Here is a 19,458-nt window from a genome sequence, read left to right on the forward strand (position 1 = left end):
AGGACAACACTGTCACTTTATTGTGGCCATAAGCACTATAGCAACATCACTGCCATGAAGAATGGAGAACAGCAATGTGCATGGACATGCATGTATGCCTTTGTTTTGAAGGTTAATTGCATCCCAGGTTTCTTATGGTAATTAGGTTGCCCTAACTGGGTGTAATACATGCATATCCATAATTAATTTACGTCTTTTAGTCATACTGTTCTAATATTTATTTATGTAATTGTTTCTTGCTAAGCACACACCAGTTTAGGCCTTGGAATGCTATATAGGCGATATGAGTAGAGATATTAAATTATGCCTGAGGTTTAGTCTTACATATTAAATATTGGTGTTCCAGGACGGCTTAGAGCATAGAGTCTGAAGCAGTGCGGAGATTTTGGGCTTTGTAAACAAAGCCATTTTGTCCTACCCTGGCGATGGGGCATACTTGATGTTTCTAGCTGCAATCTTGCTTCTTGGCTGATGGGGCTCCTGAACGCTTCCTAATCTTGCCTTGATATGCCATGAGAATTTGCACACTAAGATTTAGGAGTGCTGCAGATCAGATGAAACTGAGCGTGCCGGTTTGTGGGTATGCAAGTATGTATGTATTTATGAGGTTTACAAAGCTCAGTACTAGTTACAAAGCAGGGGAGTAATCTATTAAGAGGAGAACAGCTGACAAGAAGTCTGGACACAGAGCTGAGGCAGGGGAGGGAAAAAATAGGTTGCCAGAGGCATCCAGGAGTAATGGAAGATGGGTTACATTATTTTCAGAGGAAGGCAAGTAAATTGATGGTTATATAGGGAGAACACATTCAGGTGAAATGATGTGAGTAAATTATAAAAACTGCTAGGTTTAGCGTGCCCCATGAAGCTTTTTAGTTTGTAGGGTCTCTGTGAAAAAGTGGTTACATATAGCGTACCAGTTTGTTTTCAAATACTTTCTTGAGTAATCAAGATTGAGATCTGGTGGTGTCTGTGGGATTACGTTTCACTGTAGTATTTGATATGTAATTGTTTAAAGATATTAAGATAAAGTTTAACACTTTCGGCTTTCGGTCTTTTGTTGAAGTTGAAAAAGAAGACAATATGTAGAACATAAAGAATCCCATAGCATAAAAGGTAGATTGAACACCAACAATTGAAGAACTGAAAACTGTGTAAGCTGATAAGGCTGTGTTACAAAGTGGTGCTGCGGATTTGGTAATTAATTGGAACAGTAGGGTAAAACGTAATATAGTTATTAAGAAATAACTTGAGTGGCTATTGGCACCTAGGAAAGTCATTCTTTGCGCAATAAACGTTGTGAATTCAGAGAATTGTAGCTTGTTCTTTGGGCTGATAATATGTCAGCTGGTTAGCAGACATATTCAGGAGATAGACTGGCATGGCATACATGCTGCGTTGAGGAGCTGGACTATGATTTTCTGGGCCACATGCAGTTCACCCCAACTAGGAGAGTGTGTTGAAATGCAGGGGACATGCAGGGTGGATGTTATTAAGTCTTTAGTTGGATTGTACTGTTACTTTTGTCACAGGCACCATGTCCCCTCTAGAAAACGACCTAAGTGTAGGATGACTTCCTCTGAGGTCTCTGTTGGAAGACAGATCATTGCTGGTTCCGTTTTCTCAAGACCAAAATACTTTGACAGTGGCCATTTCAGTATTTTGCAATCTTGGTTACTAGTTTCTGCATAAAAGGACAATCGAATTTGTCTTCTCCTGGCTAGGAGATCTTTGAGAGAAAACAGAACAGGCATTGGCCAAGCCAATAGCTCTCGCCTATTGGCTTTGTCAAAGTCTTTTAGAAGACGATTGCTGTGCCGCAGGGCTGAAAGTTACCAATAAAAAAAGCGCTACAACGCAGCCAGGGATCCGTATTTTTTTTTATTTTTTTTTTTTAAATATGGTATTATTTTTTTCCTTCACAAAAAAAAGTTTACGGGAACAAATGACAATAACACCTTATCTGCAAACGTAAACCTACAAGAAATGAAAATATAAAGTTTTTTCCAGTATTGGATCTTTCATAGATTCACATGCTTAAATCATTCCCTGTCTTCGAATTGGTAGACCCACGGTACCATTATAAAGCAGTATACATCATTGCCATAGGCAATAATGGCAATAAACAGTCACTTCAATAGCTGTTCTATGTCCTTGTTTCAGGAAAAGTCCAAATTTGAACTATAACCAATCAGGCGACAGCACACTGTAGAATACTCCCAAGAGAGGCTGAATCCCTCAGTTTTTCTACCACACTTTGTGTGAAGGGAGTCTCCCTGAGCTCTGCTCAGTTTTCCTCTTCTCTAGAGTCTGAGCAGCTTATATAGAAAAAGAGTTTTTGGAGTAACATTGGGGTATAAACATCAAACTAGGTTGTTAGATGACCCCCATACCAAGACTAATATTTCAGTAGTAATATTCTACATTTGTAACTCATGAGAAATCTTATAAATAATTACAATGTCCGTTTTTTGCAATCATAGGTTGCCAATAAAGAACGTAATACAGAGTTTTTATTTAAAAAAATCTAGGGGTGGGTGAAATATTTTGTTCTGTGAGCGGAATTGGTGGAAGGCGGAGTTCCGGACAAATTCCACCAATCGCCAGGTGGCAGAATTTGTTGCGAATCCAGAATGGTAAGTTGGCGAGCACAAGTGAGATTTGGTGTCCCCTAGCGAGATTTCAATCGCTGAGAGGACATCTGGTGAGATTTTTTTTAGCATGAGTGGTACGACCGGTAACGGTCAGAAGGCTGCTACTCAAGTTTAAAATCTACTCGAGCTGCAGCAAAATAAACTTGAGTAATTGCACCCTCTGGCGCACAGCGTGGTGCCATTCACGCCTTTTTTTCTGCACTAAATCAAGCACGACTTGACTATTTTCGACTGTTGGCGGAACTCCGAGGAAGCTCGCAGAGTTTTTATGTAATATAGTACATTTATCTTACAACTTCCATTGTGGTAGTGTGCTGCCTAACAAGATGCTTTTATATATATTATATTTTATGTTCTGTTTGTAAATGTATGTTTTATTTATAACCTGCTGTAGCTTATCATGTGCTTAATGGTCTACATTGTAGGCTCAGACTGTGAAAGAAGTGTTTGCCCGACAGCTAATGCAGATCAGTGGAGTGAGTGGAGAGAAGGCGGCAGCTATCTTGGAGAAGTACAGCACACTTGCAAGGTATGGCTGAACACAACTTCTTGGAAGCTAAGCTCCCTTTTCAGTGCACACTGTTGCAATAAACACAGGCCAAACTGGTAACTTTGGTTGAGAAATCATAAGTGTAGACATTACAGTAGTATCTTGCTGTAATATGGTAGAAAGCATCCATCCCTTTCTCATACTGAGCCAGTGCAGTGTAAGCAAGTCTGTAAACTGTCGACCACAGGGATCCACTTCAAGCCTTAAAATATATCTCTCACAAGAAGATGCTTTGAGAGCTCCCAAAGTGTATTTATGTTGTGCTTTTACTAAGCCAAGCCCCGCCAAAGCGAGGCTAAAACTGTTCTGCTATGGTACTCCACTTTGGTTCAGCTTGTTTTCTGGGTTGTATTCATTATGACATTGGCAAGTCACCACAAGAGAAATGAAGTTGATTGGTTTTTGTCTCAGGTCCTATTCTTTTAGGTAAAACACCTTTCAGTCTTCAACCGCAGTATGCCTTAAGATTGGTTTTTGGTAAAACTATAAGTAATGAAATTGACCAAAACATTTGCAAGGTTATTATAGCCGCATTATTCCACATAAGCAGTTGCATGGAAGCTGGGAGCAGTGTCTGGCATGAGGAGATGCAGAGTGGGTTTGTGGCCTGGTGCACTGGACTCAGAGTATGGCCCAGGTTCATAGCTTTCATCCAGTGCCTGATCACCTGGGCCATAGGCTCTGTGCAGTGGGTTCAGGGGCAAGCGGAATGAGCACATGTTGTAGCTTACGGTCATGTGCAGTGGGCTAGTGGGCATGATAGTTGGGAGCAAGGCTTTGTTAGAAAGCACACCAACCCACACCTCACATTGTGGCTTTGGGGTTGTGAGGACTAGGTGAAGAGTGTGGCAGAAGATTATCCTTGCACTTAAGAGCCAGAGTGCATGGCCAAAAGCTGTGTACAGTGGGCTTGGGGCATGTGAGTAGGCCAATTGTGTTACCGAAACACGTTCCTGCATTCAGAATCTGCTGCACAGTGCCGGGTATGGGCACTGGATGGGTATATATTTAAAAACCTTTCAGACTTACTAATAGAACTGTTATTAAGGTTCAAATAAGGTTTTGTTGTAAGCAGTCGGATGGTGCAACTAAAAGATAATAAGTTGACCCGATGTACTGTCTACAGCACACAACCTTAATGCTGTGCCGCCTTTGCCATTATTATTTTATATAAATATTTTTAGTTTTGTTTTGAAAATAAAACAAAACGTCAAACAAAACATGAATAAACGTTACACAGTGAATGTCAGTCCACAACATTTTTGTAGGGCAATTATAAGAGCGATATTTCTTTTGCAGGTGAGTCTGTAGATGAACTCTAACGACCTGAGTGTACAAGGATAGAGGGTCACATTTACATTGTTCGTAGTTACCAACAGCAGGGTCAAACATTACATCATTCAAGGCTCTTCCCCCAATCTTTCTGGCAGCAGTCCCCTTCCCTCTTCTTCCCCCTCACTTCCAGACAATAGTACTTTAACTACGGTGCCCATATCTTCCAGAATTTCCGAGGGTAACCCCAGGCTCTATATGTCACTTGTTCCGCAACCATATATAGATCAAGACTTGTCCTGTATTCATTGAGTGTAGGAAGTTGTTGGGCCCCCCCCCAGCATTTGGCTATATCCCGTTTGGCTACCACCAACCCCAAATTAGCTAATACGAGTTTGCATCGCGGGATGTCCACGTCCGTAGGGATTCCCAGGAGGAGAAACTTTGGTTCCAACTCCAGTTGGACTTCCAGTATATTATTGAGCTCTCTCACAATCTTTCTCCAGTAGATCTGAATCCTGTTGCATTCCCAAAGGGTATGTATGAATGTTCTGCATTCCGTGCGGCATCTGAGACAATCCGGGTTTGCGGCTCTCCCTATTTTATGTAACCTTGTTCTATCAAAATAAGTTCAATGTAGAATTTTGTATTGATTGAGACGCAACCTTAGTTTAATTGCCACTTCACGTGGATGCATGAGAGCGGCCTCCCAATCAAGGTCGTCCATTACACCAGTGGTTCTCTCCCATCGAGCTCAAAGTGGACCCAATTTGTCGGGCATGTTATTGAGTAATGTTTTATAGGTAAACGAAATGGCTTTGGCTGGGATATCCTCCTGTAGGAGTCGACCCTCTAGCGGGGCATATTCCGGTATTGTCTCCCCATCCAGTCCCTCTGCAACCCATGCATGCTTAAAAGGGAGGTATGCATATGGCTGAATATCATGGAGCTGATATCTGGCTTGGAGTGTGTTGAATGAGGCCAACACACCTTTCTCTAGGACATCCACTATTTTAGAAATACCGATTATGTCCCATTGCCTAAAGCCTCTCAGTTTTCCAATCTTGATTAATCTACTTCTCTCCCATAATGGGGTCTCTCTGGTAGGTTTCTGGTCCCATTTCATTTGCTGCTCGCCACTCTTCCATGCCTCTAATGTCCTTTGGGCCGCTTGTAACAGCTGGCTTTTCCCTTGCCACCTTAGATATAGTGTAGGTGTGTACGTTCTCTAAATTGCAGCCTTTCCAGCCTATACGTCTGGTGATCCCCAGGTCTGTGGATCCACTCATTGATGACAATGAGATGGGACGTTCTATAGTATGCCCTAATATCTGGGAGGGCCAAAGCCCCGTTATATGGGTTTCTTTGTAGTGTTTGAAGTGCAATGCGTGGATGGTCCCCGTTCCAGAGGAGCAGGTGCAATTCCTATCCATACTTTTAAACATTGTTTCTGGTATCTTACTGTAAGAGTTTTGTAACACGTTAAGCAACTGGGGAAGTGTAATCATTTTATACATGGCGGCCCTCCCCATAATCGTCAGTGGCAGCCTCCTCCATCTCCTAACGTCTTCCTGGAAGTTTAAAATGACCCGCTTGATGTTGTGTGCTAAGCTACGTGCCACGTCCGTGGTAATGTAGAGGCCAAGGTATGCAAACCCCTCTGTCGACCATCGCAGACAGCTCGGGTAGGTCTGGGACTCCACCCCTCCCCTCCACCGGGTACAGGGTGGATTTACTCCAATTGATCCTATATCCTGCATGATGCTCATAGTCATCAAAAATCTGTAGTATTTGAGGGAGTGTCTCAGTCGGGTTTGTCACATACAATAGAATGTCATCCGCATATAAAGATACGCGTTCTTCGTCCAGCAGTCTGGATTTGTCTACAAAACCACCCAGCCCAGGGTAGGCTCTGATAACACAGGCCAAGGTTTCCAATATAAGGGTAAAAAGTAAGGAGGAAAGGGGGCATCCCTGCCTAGTCCCCCTTTGAATCGGCCAGGTCCTCAAGAGAGCTCCATTGACCCAAACCCTAGCCTCGGGCCCAGTGTATAGCCAGTCCCTGAACCCCGAATTTCTCCAGAGTGCATCTCATAAATGGCCAGTGGATGGTATCGAACGCCTTTTCAGTGTCCAGGGAAAGGAGCAGGTGGGCCCCATCCCGGTCTCGAACAGCATCCATCCAATTAGCCACGAGTCGCAGGTTATAACGCGTGGCTCGCTCTGGAATAAATTCAGACTGGTCTTCGTGTATCAGAGGGGTAATAACCCTTAAGAGACTTGTCGCAAGGATAGTGGCCAGGATCTTTGTTTCTATATTTAATAACGAAATGGGACGAAAAAACCCACAATCGTCTGGGGGTTTCCCCGCTTTGGGTATCACCACCACCGTTGCCATTCTAAGGTCTGTAGAGAGCGTCCCATTGTCTTTGGAAGCCTGAAACATCCTAAGTAAATATAGGGCCAGTCGGTTACTGTGTACTTTAAAAAATTCCCCCGGAAGCCCATTTGGGCCTGGGGTTTTCCCTGACTTCATTCTACCAATGGCCTCTGTTACCTCTTCCAGGGTGATTTCTTCCTCAAGTCTAACCCTCTCTTCCTGGGAGAGACAAGGGAGCTCGACCCCGTCAAGGTACTTGGTAATTTTGCCTCATTCGTTTGTGCTCGGGCTGCGTAGAGTAGTACCGGGCAAAAGCCCCCTCTATATCCTGGTGTGTGGTGTAAGTATGGCCTTGTTCCCTATGGACATAACCCACCTCGACTCCAATTCCTTCCTGCCCAACCAAGCAAGCAACTTACCCGCTCTATCTCCTGTCTCATATAATCTATGCTGAACTGCGAGCTGGTGAGCCCGCGACTCTGGGGTGACCAGTGCCTGGTATTCCCTTTTAGTAATATCAATTTGACGAAGGGTATGTTCACTCAACATGGAGGTATCACTACTTTCGAGGTCCACTAGCCTGCGTTCCATAGCCATAATCTCTTGGGTTTCCCGCCTTTTTTTATAGGCAATAATATTTTGGGCTCGATCACGTAACACCACCTTGAAAGCTTTCCATAAAATAATTGCCTACTGTACTGAGCCGTCGTTTTCCTTGAAGTAGAGCTCGGTTTCCACCCTGAGTTCTTTGGCAACCGTTTTATCTTTCAAAGCCCTGGCATTCAGTCTCCAAGTTGTACCTTGGCTTCCCCTTCTCCCTCCCAGAAGAGCGGTGAGTGGTCAGAGATACCCCTAGCCAAATATTCCATCTCCTCTACATGCTCAATCTCGCCAGCTGGGACAAAGAGGTAATCCAGCCTCGAAAACACTCTGTGAGCCCCAGAAAAGTATGAGTATGCACGTGAGGATGGGTGGTGGCACCGCCAGAGGTCAGTTAAGCCAAGGGCTGCATGGAACCTCGCCAGTGCAGTAGTTTTATGCGACCCGGGTCATGTCAGTGTACGATCCAGAGAGGGATCACTCCCATCATTAAAGTCACCCCCGATGATATGTGTGGCGGGGCCAGACTGTAAGAGGAGTTCCGTCCAGCGTGCACTGCTGGAGACATGGGGGAGCATAGACACTAATAAGTAACCATGTTTTGAGATTCCAGATGCCCTGGACTGCTACATATGTGCCATCTGGGTCCTCCCATGGTCTAGTAACCCGGAAAGTGGGTGATTTTTTTTATAAGGATTGCCAGTCCCCTCTAGCCTCGGGTGAATCCCGCGTGTGCCAAGGTGGTGTATTGCCCCCTACCCAAGAATGAACAGTGCGGGCTCATGAGATGCGTCTCCTGTAAAAATATTATATCTGGTTTAAGCCTTTTCAGGTAATTAGATACCAATCCACGTTTGATTTTGTTCCTTAACCTGTTGACATTCCATGTCATCACTGTGTAATCACCCACAGCCATTGTGAAGAAACTATTAAAGCGTCCCACGGCCACCCCAGTCTCCGAGCAGTGCCCAGACATTGCCTTCTCATCAAAGTATTGGTATTCATACAAACTGACTGACAAAACTCCCCCCCTTCCCCCCGATCAGCGGGATCTTCACAGCTGTGGGGTCAGGCCTACAATAGGAGCGTTAGCCTAGCGCAGCCTTAGTTGCTATCCCACAAAAGGAGCTCCAGGATCACACGGCCCCAGGCTGGCCGCAGCGTCCGGCCCGCTGCATGCCAGTCACGATCCAGCAGGGGTGGGGTAGTAGGAGAGCTGACCACCCCTCGCCGAATCATCTACCCGTCTCCATTTGAAGAGTGCGGGCTTCGCACGTGTCCACTCTGGCTGCAGGACTCTTCACGTCTCCAACGGGGGCTCCCCTCTCTTGCTTTCTTCACCGTTGTTTTCAGCGCCGCTGCGCCAACGCTGGGGTCCCTCGAGGCGGGCTGCAGGCTCCCGTCTCCGTGGCTGCAGTGGAGGGTGGGGACGCACTGCGGCGCCGAGCAGAGCCGCTCTCCCACTGCGAGGCTCACCGCCACCGCGCCGGGCGAGAGTGTCTCCAAGCCAGCATTCATCCCCGGTTACTCCCAGCTGGCCGTCATCTTGTGGAATCGCGCGCTGGGTGCCGCACTGAGAAGTCTCAGATCTTGGCAGAGATCACCCCGTATTACCCTTGCCGGGCACTCCTCAGTCTGCATTCGCCTTCCGATCAATGCGGAGGTGTTTTTTGGCGTCGAGGGTCAGGATTACAGCAGGATTTAAGTCTGGGCCAGCGGAGCTCGCGAAGAACGCAGCTACCTGGCCATGTTGTTGGCCACGCCCCCGCCTTTGCTATCATTATTAGAGTAAATGTCACAGTGAGGAAAAATTTTCTCTCTCTCTCTCTCTCTCGCTCTCTCTCTCTCTCGCTCTCTCTCTCTCACTCTCTCTCTCTCTCATTTACTTAAATCATGCATAAAATGAGGGTATCTCACTTTACAAATCACATCTTACATGCACTTGTACTGCATGTCCTTTTTACAGCGATCTTTTATAGATAATTGCATTGATATACATCTCTTACTTTCTTGGCATTGCTGGGTTATTTTTTTTGTGACATGCTGCGCATCTTATATATCCTTGCAGTACAACCATAGTGAAGATAGCGGTAAATATAGAAATTATTTTATTATGTATATATCTGAAAGAAACACGTTAGTTAGATTCCTCACCTTAGAATATCCCCAGGCGTCAGACTGGATCCGGAAGATTTTTCGTCAGCAATACCCCTTGCGCGTCGCTAGGCGTCGTCTGCGGCTCCGCGTCCGTCGTCGGCGTCGTGCGCCGGGATGACGTCGTCGGAGTACTTAGACGCCGCCCTCGCGCGCTGACGTCAGTTCTTCTTTTTTCCGCGCCAGTAAGCGCAGATCCGGGAGAGCTACCCCTTTTAGTCTTTTTTGACTAAATCTTTTTGATCATTTTTGATCCTTGTCTGTCGACATCTGGTGCCGGTAGGATGCCTGGGTTCAAGGCTTGCGAAGATTGTCATCGACTGATGTCGGTGACCGATCACCACCGCCGGTGCCTCTACTGCTTAGGCCTCGACCACGACGCGGAGTCGTGCAACGACTGTCAGGCCCTGACTTCGAAGGCTAGGCGGGAGCGGTCCCGCAAGCTTCTCGAGCTTCGCCACTCGGCTCCGCGTCGTGCGCGATCCCGGTCCAGGAGGAGGTCCAAGGATCGCTCGCGGAGCCCTAGCCGACGCCACCATCGATCGTCGGGCTCCAAGTCGTCGGGTAAGTCCAAACACTCTAAGAAGTCCAAGCGGCGACATCGCTCTTCGGACTCCCCTCGCCGGTCGCGCGACTCGGCCGAGGGTCCAAGTGGTTCCACCCCCGCGGCTCCGGCGGAGCCGCAGGCGCCGCGTCCGCCCCCATACCTTCCGGTCCCTGGGGCTGACGCGGCGCCGGCGGAGATCAGTGCCTTCCTCTCGGCCATGAGGAGCCTGGCCCCGCCGTCGACGCCCGCTGGCGCGCCTTCGGGCCCCGCGGACTCGACTGGGCGACCTCGCGTGCCGGCGGCTCCGGCCCCGGCGCCGTCGACGACTCCGGTCTCGACGCCGCAGGTCCCCGCGGGGCCCTTGCCTGGGCCCCAGTCGACGCCGGTTGACCTTGTCACTCCTCCACCGGCGCCGACGCCTGAACCACCGACGCCGTCACCGGCGCCACCGACGCCGACGCCTGTGACGCCGACGCCCCGGTTTAGCCCTCATCCGGACCCGACGCCGCATCCGACGCCGCTTGAGACCTACCATCTCTACAGTCCGGTTCCGATCATTCCTCCTGTTTATCAGGAATCGGAAGAAGGGGGCGACTGGGAGGGGTTCGAGGACCCTCTGGCTGTTCAGTCACAGCTTTCTCAGGACTGGGCAGATGAACTGGGGGAGGCCAGCGGGCTGGACACCTCGCCAGACGCTGGATTCACTTCTCCTCCGACCGTGGCTTCGGAGGAGGGTGCAGCATTTTCTGTGGTGCTGCGCAAGGCGGCTGAGGCCCTTGGGCTCGAGTTGCCTGCCGTGGCTGTGAGGACCAACATCCTCACTGAGGTGCTTCAAACCTCAGCAAGCTCCACTGAGCCTCTGCTGCCGTTCAACGAGGCCCTCACTGACGTTCTGCAGGGCACCTGGTCCAAGCCCTCCACAGTTCCTCCTGTGGATAGGAACGTTGCCAGGCGCCACCGCCCTGCTCCGGGCGACCCCAGTTTCCTGTCCCAACACCCCACCCCCGAGAGTCTGGTTATCCAGGCCTCTACTTCCCAATCCTCCTTCCCGACCGCTCCGCCGGACCGGGATTCCAAGAGACTCGAGCAGTTTGGCAAGAAACTGTTCTCGTCCCTTAGTTTGGGCCTGCGGTCCTTAAATACCGCCTGTCTCTTGGACCGTTATTCCCATTCCCTGTGGGATACGGTGGAGGACGTGCTGCCCCTGTGTCCGGAGGAGGTCCGGACGCGTCTTACCCAGGCTTTGGCCGATGGGAGGGATGCAGCACGGCACGCCATAAGATGTGGGCTTGACACCACGGACTCGCTAGGTCGGGCGATTTCCACCACGGTGGCGCTCCGCCGCCACGCCTGGATGCGGTCCACGTCATTTTCCGGGGATGTCCAGAACACCCTCATGGACATGCCCTTTGATGGCACTCGCCTGTTTGGTGAGAAGGCGGACAGTGCGCTGAACCGCTTTAAGGACTCCCGGGCTACGGCCAAGTCCTTGGGCCTCTCGGCTCCGCGGGCGCACACCTCCGCTTTTCGCCCCTTTCGTGGCCAAGGAAGGGGCGCCTCCTCACGTCCGCAAAGCCACCAGCCGCAGAACCAACCTGCGCGCGGTCGCGGACGTGGCTTCCGCCGTGGCGGAAATGGAGGCCGACGTGGTCAGCCCACATCCACCCCGGCAGCATCCGCCTCAAAGCCTTCCTAGTCCGAGCTTTCAGGCCCATACCACGCCAGTGGGCGGCAGAGTTCGCCATCACCTGCTCCACTGGCGGTCCATAACATCGGACAGGTGGGTGCTGCAAATCGTCCGAAGGGGCTACTCCCTCCCCTTCGAGACGACCCCTCCAGCCATGCCACCGCAGCACCACCGTATCTCGGGGGATCATTTGGATCTTCTCCGCGAGGAAGTTTCGGCTCTCTTGGCCAAGGGGGCCGTCGAGCGCGTTCCGAGTCCAGAAGTAGGTCGTGGTTGTTATTCCCACTACTTTCTGGTTCCCAAGAAGGGCAAGGGGGGCCTGCGCCCTATCTTGGACCTCCGGAACGTCAATGCCTTCCTCCGAAAGGAAAGGTTCAAGATGCTAACGTTGGCTCAGGTTTTAGCTGCCCTAGACCCTGGAGACTGGATGGTAGCGTTGGACTTGCAGGACGCATATTTCCATATCCCCGTCCTGCCGGCCCACCGGCGTTACCTGCGGTTCACGGTGGGCCAAGAGCACTTTCAGTTTACCGTGCTCCCCTTCGGCCTCACCAGTGCCCCTCGGGTGTTCACGAAAGTGATGGCGGTGGTCGCAGCTCATCTGCGCAGATCAGGGGTCCCAGTCTTCCCCTATCTCGACGACTGGTTGTTGAAGGCGGGCTCGCCCCAGGCAGTCGTCTCCCACCTCCAGACTACGGCGGATCTCCTGCATTTGCTGGGGTTTTCCATCAACGTGCCGAAGTCACACTTGAGTCCCTCTCAGAAGCTCCTCTTCATCGGAGCGGTTCTCGATTCGGCGCAGTTCCGGGTCCATCCACCGGAACAGCGGGTCCGGGATATACAGGCCCTGATTCCCATCTTTCGGCCTCTATCCCGGGTTTCGGTCAGGCTAGTGTTGCGGCTTCTGGGGCTGATGGCCTCCTGCATCCTACTAGTGCATCACGCCAGGCGGCGCATGCGGGCTCTGCAGTGGGACCTGAAGTTTCAGTGGGCCCAGCATCACGGCAACCTGTCCGACCATGTCTTGATCTCGGAGGGTACTGCACAGCAGTTGCAGTGGTGGCTCACGGACCGCGAGTGGGTCAAGGGCAAGAGCCTCTCCCTTCCCCAACCGGAGCATGTCGTAGTGACGGATGCGTCCCTCCTGGGATGGGGTGGCCATATGGGAGAGGCGGAGATCAGAGGCCTCTGGTCTCCGGCGGAGTCTCGTCTCCACATCAACCTGTTGGAGTTGAGAGCGATCCGGCTTGCACTGAAAGCCTTCCTTCCCTCTGTCAGGGGAAGTGTCGTGCAGGTGTTCACGGACAACACCACCGCCATGTGGTACTGCAACAAACAGGGCGGGGTGGGGTCGTGGACCCTTTGTCAGGAGGCTCTGCGCCTCTGGACATGGCTGGAACACCAGGGCATCACCCTGGTGGTTCAACATCTGGCGGGCTCTCTGAACGCCAGAGCAGACGAACTCAGCCGCCGGTGCATGATGGATCACGACTGGCGTCTGAACTCCGAAGTGGTGCAAGGCCTCTTTCAGCAGTGGGGAGAGCCTTGGTTAGATCTATTCGCCACCGAAGAGAACGCGCAATGTCAGCAGTTCTGCGCGTTGGAATTTCCATGGCGGCACTCGCTCGGCGACGCTTTTCGTCACGAGTGGAGTTGCGGTCTGTTGTACGCCTTTCCGCCTTTACCACTTCTGCCCAGAGTGCTGAAGAAGATCAGGCGCGACCGGGCCCAAGTCATCTTGGTGGCTCCGGATTGGGCACGAAGATACTGGTATCCCGAGCTACTCAGTCTGTTGACCGATCCCCCGATACGTCTGCCCCTTCGGGAGGATCTTCTGTCGCAGCAGCAGGGGACGGTCCTCCACCCGAACCTGTCCAGCCTCCACCTCCATGCGTGGAGATTGAGCGGCGGCAGTTGATGCCATTTGACTTGCCTCCTGAAGTCTGTGATATCATTCTGGCAGCCAGGCGTCCCTCCACAAAGTCGGTATACGCCTGCCGGTGGAACAAATTTGTGGCATGGTGCACAGCAAAGGCTGTGGATCCCCTTTCCGCCCCTCTTTCTGAGGTTCTCCTCTTCCTTCTTTCTCTGGCCCGGCAGGGCTCTGCCCTGGGCACCCTGAAAGGTTATCTTGCTGCCATCTCCGCCTTCTTGCGGCTTCCTGATCAGCCTTCTCTTTTCAAGTCCCCTGTGGTTACACGCTTTCTCAAAGGCATTACACACACGTTCCCTCCTGTCCCTTTTGTAATGCCTCAGTGGGACTTGAATCTGGTTTTGACATTCCTGATGTGCGCTCCCTTCGAGCCTCTTCACAATTGCCCTCTTCGTCTTCTAACTCTAAAGACTGCTTTTCTGGTAGCCATCACCTCGGCTAGACGGGTGAGTGAGCTCCAGGCTTTATCTTCAAAGCCTCCTTTTCTATCTGTTCATCCGGACAAGGTTGTCCTTCGGCCTCGTCCCTCCTTTCTTCCTAAAGTGGTGACTCCATTTCACCTTGGGCAGTCTGTCACCTTGCCCACCTTCTTTCCGCCTCCGCATCCTTCCAAAGAGGAAGAGAGGCTCCACCGTCTGGACCCAAAACGTGCGCTCTCCTTTTATCTGGACCGCACGAAACAGTTCCGGGTGGACGACCAGCTTTTTGTTGGGTACGTGGGCGCTAAGAAGGGGAAAGCTGTGCACAAACGAACCATCTCTCGGTGGGTCGTTTTGTGTATAAAAATCTGCTATTCCTTGGCTAAAAAGGACCCTCCTGTTGGGCTGCGCGCCCATTCTACTCGGGCCACGGCGGCTACTACTGCCTTGGGACGGGGAGTCCCTTTGCAGGACATCTGTCAGGCGGCGACGTGGGCTTCGCTACACACGTTTGCCAGGCATTATTGCCTTGACAGCCAAGTCCGGAGGGATGGCTTCTTTGGCCGTTCTGTCCTCCAGGACTTTCTGGTGTGATCTTGGTTCGCAGACCCACCACCGGGGATGGTATTGCTTGGGTATCTATTCTAAGGTGAGGAATCTAACTAACGTGTTTCTTTCAGATGAACAAGTTACTAACCTTCGGTAACGATGTATCTGTAAGAAACATTAGTTAGTTAGATTCCTCACCGACCCTCCCATCCTCCCCGTTCTGCGAACTGACATCTAGGGTTAAGGTTGTCCTTTCAGGCCCCTAGATTTTATTTTTGGCACCAGTGTCGGTCTTTGCATGGCTCTGCGTTCCTGGCGCGGAAGGCTATGTACAAGAACTGACGTCAGCGCGCGAGGGCGGCGTCTAAGTACTCCGACGACGTCATCCCGGCGCACGACGCCGACGACGGACGCGGAGCCGCAGACGACGCCTAGCGACGCGCAAGGGGTATTGCTGACGAAAAATCTTCCGGATCCAGTCTGACGCCTGGGGATATTCTAAGGTGAGGAATCTAACTAACTAATGTTTCTTACAGATACATCGTTACCGAAGGTTAGTAACTTGTTCAGCGCATCCATAACTAAAAAGGCTTCATGGTGCTGACACATTTACACCGTTCCATAAGCTTGAAACCCAGGAATGAATAAAAAAATGCCAATAATAATAATTAAACAGTATGATTGAATACATAATAACTGAGGTATCTGTTGTATGTGTCTAGTATAACCACATTATGGCCCTGATGTAATTGATGATGAGCCTCTATTAGGACTTTGTATTATCTCTACTTAATGCAACAAGCAGAGGCTGCAAAAAGGCACTATTTGAGTTTAACGTGGGAATAGTGCACTAGCCAAAAGGCACTCCTAGAGATTTCCTTTCGGTGAGACAGCCCCCTCAATGCTTTCTTGAGACTAACATTTGCTACTGAAAAGGAAAAAAAGCATTCTCTCAATTTAGCCATGTTTGTTGATAGAATTCATGTAATGCTCAGTAATTCCTTTGGCCTATCTGAAGGAGTGAGTGCCATTGAATCCTCCATGGTGCCATCTGTTTTGAGTATTTTCTGATTTTCCATTCATTTTGATCTCGATATTTGCGTCCTAGAAAATGCTTGCAAGCGAAATACCTGGTATTAAAAATGTTTTAAGTCATTTATCGTTTGTCTAGTGATTCTGAAACCATTTACACATATTTGCTTTTGTTTGTCAATTAGAATGTTTTGCATGAAGAAAATCATTTGGAAGCCTCTTTCCGCTTCTTCACCATCCATCACTAGCCTTATCTTAACGGAAACAGAAAAGCTGTAAAATATTGTAACTCTGATAATAAGAAAATCTCACATTAAAATTAATCTAATGTTCCCTGTTTTTAATCAAACTAATGCTTTGTGCAAAATAATGATACACTGTGTACTGCTGGTTTCTTGCTTTCTCCAGTCTCCTGGATGCTTACAAGGCCTGCAGAACATCGGAGGAACGAGAGAAGCTGTTGTCTAACACCAAGTGTGGAAAACTACAGAGGTCTGTGACATATCACACTATTCAGGTTTCAAATGAAGGGTTGGGTAGGAGAAGCCCTGATTCATCTTCATCCTTCATGTACAAGAGATTATCATGGTCAGATTACCTGCCAGCGTGCACGTGTTGTGAGTGAATGGTCTGGAAACTGTGAAGGGAGAGGTAATAGTTGGAGACCAAACCAAGATCCATCTGTGGTTAGGTTACCTTAAGGTGCCTGCACCTCTCCTGTCCCAGTCATGGACTTTTGTATTGTTTTTGCATTTATATTGCTCTTCATACTTCTGACAAGACAGTGAATTGCATACTGGTAGCATCGTACATAAACGGGAGTTATCTGCCTGAAGAATGTTAAGCTGCAATATATGTGATGGGTCTGAAAAGTCATCTGCTTGGTAATGGACCTGCATTCCTGCCCTGATTGCCCCAACTGTTCTGTTGTCGGGATCCCTAATGCTGATTTTTGTTGTCATAGGCAAACACAGATCATGCATGTGCGCCATGACACAGGCCTGTCTCACGGATTGCATTCTAGTTGAACCAGGAGGGGTACTCAAAGCGCTACCCTCATAGTGGTGAAAGGCTGCCGCCTTCACTAGGAGTTAAGCAGCACAAGCACATTGGTGGCAGCACACTGTGGTGATCAGTAGGAGTGAACAGACCCTTTTTAAGCTGTATCACGAGTGAGGCCCACAGGCTCACTCTTTTCAATTTCCACTGCTGTGTGCTTTACTCACCTTTGGCCTACATTGGGTTGTTGTGAAGTGCTGTGCACCGCATCAGTCTTGTACATGCGCTGGGTGTATGTGTGCCTGGGAAGGGTACAATGGAAGGATAATGCAGTACCATGTAGTGTGTGCATGGTGAATGCATGTGCTGGGTGTATGTGTACCTGTAAGTAATACAGTTCATGAAGGATGTAGTGCAGTGCGTGTATGTTAAATGCATGTGCTGGTTGTATGTGTGCCGTTGAATGGCATAGTTTATGAAGGGTGCAGTGCTATGCAGTGCATGTAGTGTAAATACACATGTTTGAGAGTATTTGTGCCTGTGAATGGTGCAATGTATGGCAGACTGTGGGTTCCATTTTGAGAAACCCAGAGCTTCATGGTTAAACATAAGGTAGAGGAATCCCTACCCAAAGACAGATTTGTGTATTTCTGCATTACTGCAAGCTGTGTGGGACACATTGGAGAAAGGAGAGCCAGGTTTTCCCTGTACGCTTCAAAGGATGCTCTTTTTATTCAGAGAGAGGTCACTAGGAAGGGGCCTGGGCACATCTCAGGATGGAGAAGGGGCTTATCAGGGAATCACAAAGAGTAGGCCTGAGGCCGTGAGCTAACCTTTTGATACACATATCACAGTGGCAGACATCCAGGTGTGATCTCTAGTCACTCCCATGTCTTGTGTTGTGGGCTTTCAGCTTTGGAGCCACTCCTGCAGTGATAGACTGCTTTCAAGGGGAAGAGAGAAGTCACTTCAAAAGAAACTGAGCCCCAAAATAAACTTCAGAGACTCAGACCATAAATCACATTTGATGTCTGGAAAATAGACTATAAGAAGGGGAGCTTGAGGCCTCAAAAATTGTCAACTGTTGTGAAGCCAGTCGGGCTGTGGAAGGAGATGTTCTGCACGACTTCTGCCTGTGATCAGGACTGGGGGCCACAGCCTACTAGTTTCCCTGTTGGGTGAGGGGACATCACCCAATGTATCCAAGACCACCTGCCCTGCAGCCTGGAGCACCAGTGTCTGCGTTCTTTCTAAGATCACTGTGCTCTGTGAAGAAAAGGAGAGCATTGGAGGGAACGAGATACAGTGCGAAATCCTGTCTAGTGATTTCCTGAGCGAAGTGTGAGGAAGTGGTTGCTGCACTAGTCAGGTCGTTGCCCGGTGTGCAGGACAATATCGGCGATCCCCTTAATGCAGGAGAGGGCCTTTATAAAGTGAGCTATGTAAATTGATGTGCCAGTCGGCCTGGAGCCCTTGTGCAGTGAGGTGTCAGCAACCCAGTATGTCAGGAGCTGGAAAGTGAGTTGTAACCAGCGTCATGTCAATCAAGTCAGAGCCCGTGCACAGTGAGGGATCGGTGACCCTGTATATCGGGAGGGCTGTGCAGGCATCTGCTGTGCCAATGGATGAGTTTCCGGTACAGTGGAGATATGGTGACCCCGTATGCAAGAGGAGGTCACTGGGATTAGTAAAGAGTGTGACCTGATTTGGAACGACGTGGGAACTCCTATGCACCTGCATTGGGATGAGTTATCCACATTAGGAATTTTACGTCACCCACCCCACCCTAAACACCCTGGGATGGACCAAAGACTTAAACTGTAAGGAGGAGCCCGAGGACCCTCTGCTCGCTGAAGGTGCACGATCGTGTGTGAGGACCTCGGGGATGTTTAAGTGCAGTCCGCGTGGGCCGCGTGCAGTGAACTCACCTGAACCAGGTGCTGCTGCACCAGTGCCTGCTAAGGGGGTGCGCTCAGGAACTCCAGATGCTTAAGACTGAATTTGAGCCAAGTCGGCTCCGGGTGAACTTGCTTGCTATATAGCTCTTTGGCAAAGGAATGCTTTTGACTTTACAATAGATTCGGAGTGGATTCTAAGGATCCGGTCTACTAGTGAGGATTACCCTAGATGTTGGCCAAAATGACTGGGGAATTACCACAATCGCTAGAGCCAGGAAGGAGTGAGACACCTGGCCTGTCTACCAAGCAATAGAGCCTTGACCTTAGGGGGCCGGTGTAGTTGTGTGTGAATGTCGTAGTTACCTTTGTGTTGATAGCGGTAACATGAAAATACTTTCATTTTTTCATAAAAGTGAGTATTTGACTGTACCATCATTTATTACTGCTGCTGTAGGTATTTGGAGTCGTGTTCGCTCCCTGTATCTACCCCCCTTCCCCCCCCCCCCCCAAACCAATAAAAGAAACCTTGGACTCCTGCGACCATGCTATTCTTGAGAGTTAAGTGCTGAAGGGGTACTTGGCCAGTTGTTCAGGGTCCATAGTAGGTCAGGCCTCAGGACATCAGGAGTAAGATGCCTCAACCCTCATGGTTGGGCCCAGTAATCCCTGCTAGCCCCTTGGTCCTCTAAAAGGGGTTCTGACAATGTCTAACAGAACTTTTAAAGACAGAGAAGGCATAAGGCTAAGAGGCATTTGGAAGACATTAGGACTGAGGAAGAGAGAGGCA

At 49.6% G+C, this 19,458-nt stretch overlaps 1 protein-coding gene across 1 annotated transcript in view; it reads left to right on the plus strand.

Annotated features, from left to right (window-relative positions):
- The window catches only part of MUS81 (MUS81 structure-specific endonuclease subunit), a 306,294-nt gene that overhangs the window by 260,950 nt on the left and 25,886 nt on the right, over nucleotides 1-19,458 (plus strand). The window contains exons 15-16 of the mRNA XM_085625914.1: nucleotides 3,077-3,180; nucleotides 16,183-16,266. Coding sequence (XP_085482040.1) covers nucleotides 3,077-3,180; nucleotides 16,183-16,266 — 188 coding nt within the window. The remainder of the gene's footprint in view (nucleotides 1-3,076; nucleotides 3,181-16,182; nucleotides 16,267-19,458) is intronic.

Source organism: Triturus cristatus, chromosome 9 (genome assembly GCF_964204655.1).
Source record: "Triturus cristatus chromosome 9, aTriCri1.1, whole genome shotgun sequence".
NCBI classification, from domain to species: Eukaryota; Metazoa; Chordata; class Amphibia; order Caudata; family Salamandridae; genus Triturus; species Triturus cristatus.